The sequence below is a fragment of the Otolemur garnettii genome, unplaced genomic scaffold (genome assembly GCF_000181295.1).
Source record: "Otolemur garnettii isolate 467f Iridium unplaced genomic scaffold, OtoGar3 scaffold00005, whole genome shotgun sequence".
NCBI lineage: Eukaryota > Metazoa > Chordata > Mammalia > Primates > Galagidae > Otolemur > Otolemur garnettii.
In genome coordinates this window covers 35,520,626-35,529,641 of record NW_003852400.1, presented here as the reverse complement: position 1 = coordinate 35,529,641, position 9,016 = coordinate 35,520,626, and the positions used below count along the sequence as shown (strand labels likewise).

The 9,016-nt window shown below is 36.4% G+C and overlaps 1 protein-coding gene across 1 annotated transcript in view; it reads left to right on the top strand.

The window, feature by feature from the left end:
• Positions 1–9,016, top strand: part of KIF2A (kinesin family member 2A) — a 67,671-nt gene that overhangs the window by 46,958 nt on the left and 11,697 nt on the right. Inside the window, exons 15-17 of the mRNA XM_023507579.1 lie at positions 1–113; positions 1,610–1,677; positions 7,975–8,125. Coding sequence (XP_023363347.1) covers positions 1–113; positions 1,610–1,677; positions 7,975–8,125 — 332 coding nt within the window. The remainder of the gene's footprint in view (positions 114–1,609; positions 1,678–7,974; positions 8,126–9,016) is intronic.

The window sequence follows — 9,016 nt, the reverse complement described above, 5'->3', positions numbered from 1 at the left end:
AGGAGTGCATCAGAGCCTTAGGTAGAAATAAACCTCATACTCCTTTCCGAGCAAGTAAACTTACTCAGGTGTTAAGAGATTCATTCATAGGTGAAAACTCACGTACCTGCATGGTAAGTTTGTGTTTGTTTTTTGTTTTGTTTGTTGTATTTTAATACCAAAGGACTAACTGCATCATATCTGTGGAAACTTTATAATATATGTTAATGATAGTCATTTGAATTCTTCTGTTGTGAGATATAAAGTGATATATAGGTGTGATCCCTGCCAGTCTGATACAGAGGATTATATTGTAGTTACAGTGATTGTACTATTTTTCCAAAATGTGAGTTGTCTTGAGGTTAATTTCTTGGTTTCCTTTTTTCTTGAGTATAGATAACACTTTTCTATCTCTTCATATTTCTAGTAATTGGGGGTTCTATCACACGTATTATGAATGAATACTTTGTAGAGATGCTGGGTTCTTTTATGTTCTTAATATTACTGGGTTTTGTTGTTTCAGCAGAAGTTAACTTGTCTCCCCACAACAGGGGAGACAAGAGTTTGTAATAAGTGTCTCACTTTCATTCCTTGTTGTGGGTAGCAACTAAAATTGAAGTCTGTTATTTTAGACTTAGCTATGTTACTTGTAGTATGCCTAGCTCAGAAGTCAGTCAGAGATTTGGGGAGTTTATATGTAAAATTTGGGTTTCCCCTTATTCTTTTCATTTTTTTAGAGAGGAGGTCTTGCTCTGTCACCCAGGCTGGAGTGCACTGTGTCATGATCATGGCTCACTGTAGTCCCAAATCTCCCAAGTAGTTAGGACACCAGGCCACCACTCCTGGCTGATTTCTAAAATTTTTTTTATAGAGACAGGGTCTTCTGTTGTTGCCCAGGTTTCTCTAACTACTGGGCTTAAGCAATCCTCTGCTTCACCTGAGAAAGTACTGGGATTGCCGGTGTGAGCCACCACACCTGGCTGAGACTGCAAGTTTCTAGTGAAATTTTAATTGACCTGTGTGAAAGCAGCATCAGCAGAGCTTGCCCGCTGGCAAAAAGCCGGGGTTTTTGTTTTGAGACGGTCTCTCTCTGTTACTCTTGGCTAAAGTGCTGTGGGTCACAGCTCACAGCAACCTCAAACTCCTGGGCTCAAGCGATCCTCCTGCCTCAGCTTCCTCAGTAGTTGAGACTACAGCCATGTGCCAACACACCTGGCTAATTTTTTTATTTTTAGTAGAGATAGCGCCTCACTCTTGTTCAGGCTGGTCTCCTGAGCTCAAGAGATCCTCCTAAGGTAGGATTACAGGCATGAGCCACCACACCTAGCCAAAAAATGGGCTTTTTTTTTAATGTGGGAGTAGTAACTTAGTACCGTTTTTTTAACCTCCTTCTTTCTGCTGGGTTTGGATCATTTTCTAATCCCTTCAAAGAGTTGTTCATATTTTAACTGGACTTTATTATCTGATTATGGGTATAAGATAGCAAATTATCTTACAGTTGAGATATCATTAATAAATCTTTATTTTTAAATAATCATAGTAAAATTAGACCTAAATGAGCTACATATTGGTATTATTGTCTTGATCATTTATAACCTTTTCTTTACCTTTGCATTCTTTCCCCCTACAGATTGCCACAATCTCTCCAGGAATGGCATCTTGTGAAAATACTCTTAATACATTAAGATACGCAAATAGGTATGGGAATTCTCCATTTTGAAATTAGAGGGGGAGTAGTGGAGCAGCATATAGTATGATTTAATATCTGACAGAGCGAATCTTAGTACATTGTTCTATTTTCAAAAAACTTTTTTTTGGATTCTATAAGATGATATTTAGAATCATTTGTCAAGTTCTAAAAATAAGTAGAAAATATGTTGTGTAATTTGGGAAGAGATGGATACTTTTAAAAGTGAGACTGGTCTTTTTATCCTAGAATAAGATTACAGTTTTCTATTCACTGAGTTATATTTCCTAATATTTTATTACATTTAAATCATGCAAATTTTTCTTATTACATGAAGACTTTAAGTGAATATTAAGGAACATCTATTTCTTAAGTTATTTTGGTATGTGCTGAAAATTATTCTTGGTATTATTAAATACTACTATGGGAAATCTAGGGTTTGAATAACAAGTTATAGCACAGTTCTTTCTGGTCTTCTATATGAGTTATGTTTTGTTATTCATGTTAATAGTGTTATAAACATTAATAGACTACTGGGTTATTACAGATGGAAGGGCAAAATGTGTTATAGACTACTAAAGCAGTTTATTCCTTAGAGTCATGGAATGTTTTTGCAACTTTGACTTATGTCAGGCATATTTATATTTGTTTTGTAGATTTTTCCCCCCACTGTTCTTGCTTTGAATGGCTGTTTATGTAGTTTTAAATTTCTCTTATCACATGCTAACATTTGTGATTTTAACCTAGAGATCATATTCCTCTCTGTAATCTGTTTCTAGCATAGAGATCATCGCAATTTTGCTGGACAAAAATATTTGTCCTATTTCTTCGTTTTACTCATTATGGAAATTTTATTTTTAATCCTTTATTAAAACATGAAATACATAATACATAGAGGAAAGTACCCAAAACATAAGTGAATAATTTAATGAATGCTAATAAAGTGAAAATCCTGTCATCAAATGGGGAAATAGACCATTACTATTCCCCCAAGGTTCCCCATGTGCTTTTTCTTGATGACAAATCCTAAATAACATCCTAAATCCATTAATTTCTACCCTGATATACGAATGGTCCTAACTTCTATGGAATTATTTTCTCATTTTACATTGATCTCTTCTTAAAAATAGTTTTACTGCCTATGAATGTATCCCTGACTAGTTGTATTTGAACTTTATATAATGAGATCAAACTTGTTCTGTTATACTGCTTTTGTTTCAGCTGAAGAGATTTTTTATACATGGTAGTAAACATTGCTGGAAAGTATAAACCTGCTGACCCTTTGTAAAAAAAAAAAAGGTATTAAAATATAATTCCTTTGGGGTGGTGCCTGTGGCTCAAGGAGTAGGGTGCCAGCCCCATATATTGGAGATGGTGGGTTCAAACCTGGCCCCTGCCGAAAACCGCAAAGAAAAAAAAGGAGAGAAAACAATAGCTTCTTTAAAAATGTAATAGAACTATATTGCTAAATACAGAACTATTGTATTTTCTACATTTAATCTCTTTTAAGTTTGAATTACGAGCTTACAGCTGCAAACTCTCGTTTTGTTACTTTTAACTGACCTTTGTTATTAACATTTTTTGGTATGTGCGATTTTATAATTAATTTTAAATACTTAACATCTTAGTATAGAAGAGTCTTACCATGTTACAAAATAAAACAAACACAACCCCTTCATGACTTAAGACTTCAGACTGCAGAGAACTCTCCCCCCCAATATTGGGAAAATGCTGTGTCTAGCTGTTCCTCCATTTAGGTCTAAGTAAAATATCTTAACCTTTTATTATATACTTTAACTCATTTGTAATGTGATTGACCATTTGTGGGACACATAAGTGTCTCACTTTTATTTCCAGATCTTTAGGAATAAAGATTTTCATCCTCCTTGGATAATTCATGCCAGTGTTTTGACTTTAAGAGTCAATAACTTTTTTTATAATTAAGCAGAATCCATTGCTCTTTAATATTAAATCCGCTTCGTATTATTTAGGCAGATATTTTGAGGTGTTAGAAGGTACTATTACATTAAAATTTCCATAATTTTAGGAAATTGTTATCTCTGAAGTGTTTAAATGTCTTGTTTTTAAGAATTAGCATAGTTATCGAAGATTGTTACTCTCAAGACAACATGGGTTTAATACATGCTTCATGGCTCAGTGCTGTAGCTCAGTGAGTAGGGCACCAGCCACAAACACTGAGGCTAGCAAGTTTGAGCCCAGCCTGGGCCTGCTAAACAACAATGACAACTGCAACCAAAAAATAGCCGGGTGTTGTCGCAAGTACCTGTAGTCCCAGCTACTTGAGAGGCGAGGCAAGAGAATCACTTAAGCCCAAGAGTTGGAGATTGCCGTGAGCTGTGATGCCACTCTACTAAGGGGACATAGTGAGACTCTGCCTCTAAAAACAAAAACAGAAACAAAACAAAAAAACCTGCTTTACTACTTATTGGCAACAAAGCCCCTAAAGAGTTACATAATCTCTCTGTGTCCTTGTTTCTCATCCTTAGAATGGAGAGATTAATGACTGTTTCCACTTTAAATGTGATTGTTTTGAGGAGTAAAAGAGGTGATCTGTGTAAAATATTTAGCACAGTGCTTAGGGTATACAGGATGTCCATAAAGTTCATGTGCAATTAAAAATAGACTTTATGGACACCCAGTATTAAGTGCAGAATCATTATTCCTTATTGCTATTTTAGTGAGTAGTTCTGTCTTAAAAATTCACTTAAACAGATGTGAAAACAATTTTTTCAAATCCTTTTTTAAATTAGACATATGCTTTGAAGTGTTCTGTGGGAGTTAGAGAATAGTTTTTAACAGTACACATTGCTGCTTCGTGATTAAGATGATAAATCCAGTTGCAGTCATAAAATTCATATGATTTATGATATTTTAGAGGAGACTAGAAGGAAAAATTTTAGAGAGTGCAAGGAGTGGTTTGTTATCCCAGGAAAAATAGTATCGTCGGATATACAAAAAAACAGGAAGTAGAGTATAATCTTTGGGCAATAAAAAAGAGTAGAATGATTGGGTTTTGGGTAAAAGAATGATTGAAGAGTTTTTAATAGTGTATTTGAGGAATATGATTCCTGTATGTAGATTGGCTCGGGCAAGTGAGTTTAGATAGAGGACAAATGGGTAGATAAGGCTAATGGGGTATTTCGGAAGCAGATGTGAAATGGTGTAGGGAGTGAAAGAATTAGAAATTTAGATTTGTCAGCTTATATGGTAAGTTTTCTCAAGTAACTATTTTAAAAGATATAAGGCAGATAAATGCAATATTGAACCTTTGACAGTAGATATTACCAACAGGTCAAAGAGTAAAGGTATTAATAGAAGAAATGTATTAGTTTGATTTCTATTAAGTTACTGGTTTTTGACTGTTTTACTTTATTAAAAAAGGAATCTAATTTACCCGTATTTTGCTGTTCATCAAGTGCTCCTGTGTCTAATGCACACCCATGTTTTTGGGCCAAACTTTAGTAAAATGCCCCTCAAAAAAATGGCCAGCTCTTGGGTGGGAAAGAGACACATTTGGGGAGGGCTGGTGCTCCCCTGGTAAATATGCAGATTATACTGCCCTCCCGTAGTTGCAGCTCTGTGAAGGCTGCCTCTTTCCTTTCCTAGGGGTCCTTCCTTCCCCACCATGTAAGGGGCCATGGCAGAGATGGCCATGTGAGTGGCTGATGGGTCAGGATCTTCAGAGACTGCTCAGACTGTGGGCAGTCAGGTGGGTCCCTGGGGCAGGAGGCTCCGTTCCTTCCTCCCAGTTAGGTCTCAGACCTTGATCTGCAGGGCCACAGCCTGCCTTGCTAGCCGGGCCACTGCCACTGCCTCTGATTGCTGTGCTCATAGAGGCCACTCCAGCCTGGTCTGACTGGATCCTGGATCCTCACAGATTGGAATGCCATGTGCCCAATAGGCCAAGGTAGGAGGGCACGGTGGCCCCAGGAGGCTTGCTGGGCTTCCCTGCTCCTATGACCTGTACTACCAATGTATAACGTACATCCTTATTTTGCCCTCAAAAATTTGGGCAAAAAAGTATGCATTATATATGGCAAAATATGGTAGTTAAACCTGAGAGAAATGATAAGGAAAACAGGATATGGTTAATTATTGAAGTGTTTAAATAGGATAAGATTTGTTCTCAGGGCTAGGATTTAATTTTAGTTATGCCACATTCTCATTGAATGACCTTGGGTAGGAGACTTTATCTGAGCAGCCTTTCTCATCAGTAACATGGAGTGAATATATATCATAAGATTATTGTGAGGAGCAAAGCTTGAATATTACTAATCTAATAAACATTGCCTATTACTGTGAAATGGGGTTGTCCCAAAGAGAATATAACATAGGGATCATGTTGATGGGTGAGAAAAGTCATAATTTGGTTAAATTCAATTATTACAGATACTACCAAAAATAATTTTTAAGAAATTCCATTGTTAAAAACTGTTCTTCAATCAGGATTCTTCATCTGAATCATCAACCACAGAAAGTTTAGTAAATACTTTCCTCAGTGTTAGCAGGATGTTTCATAGCTAATACCACTCTGGTGGATGCATAGGAAAGAAGTTAATTCATTACAAATAATGGATGCCTTAAGGTATAAGGGCTTTAATTCCCTTGTGTTCTGTTTGGAACCTGCAAAATTGCTCTGGACTGACCACATTAGGAAATTAGGTTATATGTTCATGGATTTAAATAAGGGGCATTTCAGATTTAAATGATGATCTAGTTAAACTTCCAAGGATTATGAGAAAAGGGGAAAATACACTAAAGAGGAAGGATTTGGGATCGTAGAGTAGGGGATCAGTGGGACAGAAAAGTTCAACAGTTTCTTAAAATTGTTTTTTATAAAATAATCTAAATACATTGTTACGATATTGATATCCTTTTTTAAACAAATAAAACAATACTAAATGAAAACTTGTAATGTGCATTGCTGTGTTTACAAGAGCGTCTTCTTTTAATTTGTTGCTGTTTTGGTGCTGCAGAGTAAAGGAGTTTGGAATTAGTCCATCAGACATTCCCTTCTCACAGGGTAGTGGCAGTCGCCCTGATCTCTCTCCTTCTTATGAGTATGACGACTTTTCTCCTTCGATTACCAGGTCTACTTCATTCTATGCATAAGATGTTTATTTTAATAGTTTCTTTTGAACTGTGCTTTGTATAAACATTTCATTTACTTTTTTTTATCCTGGGCCATTTTAGATTTCATTTTCATTTTGTTTGGCAGGTGGTATTTGTACTGCATGGTCTGCATTCTTACGTTCTTTATTACTTTATTTACTTTAAAATGTTGATTTAGAATTCAGGCTTCTTATTTCCCTCTCATATTATTAAAGGATGATGTCACTTTTGCATATTTACTATTAAAAGATAAATTGTCTTGCTTGAAATGAAGAATTTGCCTTTATTTTGTATGATCTTCTAACTTTCCTTGTCTACAGGGAAATAAGGATCACTTTGACTTAGAAAGTATACTCTGTCCCAAATGTCTAAATTAAATGTAATCAGTAAACATTTTTTGAATAGTAGAATGTAGAATCTGATTTTTATATATTAGAAATAAAATTTTGAGCTGGGCACAGTGGCTTGCACCTGTAATTCTGGCACTCTAGAAGGTTGAGACAGGAGGATAGCTTGTACTCAAGAGTTAAACACCAGCCTGAGCAAGAGCGAGACCCCAGCTCTCCTAAAAATAGATGTGGCAGGTGTCCATATTTTCAGCTGCTACAGAGGCTGAAGCAGGAGGATCACTTGAACCCAGTAGTTTGAGGTGGCTCTGAGCTAGGCTGATGCCCAGCACTCTGTCATGGGCCAACCGAGTGAGACTCTGTCTTGGAAGAAAAAAGAGAGACAGACAGAAAGAAAATTTTCACACATGGCTATTTTAATTGAGCATTATGACTACAAGAAATCTGCAAAGTGTATCAAATTTTCAAGTTTGACAATGATCCGTTTATTTATCTAATTGCCCTTGTTAACATTTTTCAGTTCCTATAATTTAATTGCAACAGTAGTTTCTTTCTTTGAAATACTGAATCTATATACTTTGCTAATTCTCATGTGTTGTGCCCAATAATATTTGAAGTAATAATAAAGTTGCCTAAGAAAATTCCTAGAATTAAAACCAAATATCCCTCTAGTGTTTACACAGATTTTCAGATAAATATGACCTGTAAAAGTGACATCATCAATCTTAGTATGTTTGTAGAATTGCCATTCTATTAAGTAGGTTGGCATTTTCTTATTCTTCTTTGTAAGTGTTTATTAACTTTAGATACTTGTTAATGTATTTTTAGGGTGAAAGAGCTGACTGTAGATCCAGCCTCTGCTGGCGATGTTCGTCCAATAATGCACCATCCACCAAACCAGATTGATGACTTAGAGACACAGTGGGGTGTTGGGAGTTCACCTCAGAGAGATGATCTGAAACTTCTTTGTGAACAAAATGTGAGTGACTTAGTATAGTTGTAATTGTTCTAATTTTATTTAGTTCATTTCATCAGTTACAAAAGTTAATAACTAAAAATTATTCCCTTAATTGGAGTTAATAAACTAGCCTATTGGACAGCCAGTCTAATTTTTTTTTTTTTTTTTGGAGACAAAAATCTCACTTTTGTTGCCTTCAGTAGAGTGCCATGGCATCATGGCTCACAGCAACCTTGAACTCTTGGGCTCAGATGATCCTCTTGCCTCAGCCTCCAGAGTAATTGAGACTATAGACACCTATCACAATGCCCAACTATTTTTAGAGACAGGTTCTTGCTCTTGCTGAGGCTGGTCTTGAACTCCTGAGCTCAGGCAGTCCACCCACTGTAGCCTTTCAGAGTGCTAGGATTACAGCCATGCTGGGGGCCTGCCCAATCTGTTTTACAAATAGAGTTTTATTAGGACATAGTCATACTTATTTGTTTATGGATTATTTTGCTGCTATCTTACACCACCACCAGTGACAGAGACCATATGGCTCACAAACTCAAAACATTTATTATTTCGCCCTTTAAGAAAGTTTACCAGTCTCCGATCTGAACTATTCCTTTTCTTCCCCTAATTTTTATACTGATATTAAAATTAGGAAATTAAAAAAATTAATATAGGGAAAAACAACTTTAAGAATTATACATATGGGGGCTGGGCACAGTGGTTCACGCCTGTAATCCCAGCGCTCTGGGAGGCCAAAGTGTGTGGATTGCTTGAGCTCAAGAGTTCAAGACCAGCCTGAGCAAGAGCGGGACCCTGTCTCTAAAAAGAACTGGGTATTGTGGCAGGCACCTGTAATTCCAGCTACTTGGGAGATTGAGGCAAGAGAATCACTTGAGCCCAAGAGTTTGAGTTGCTGTG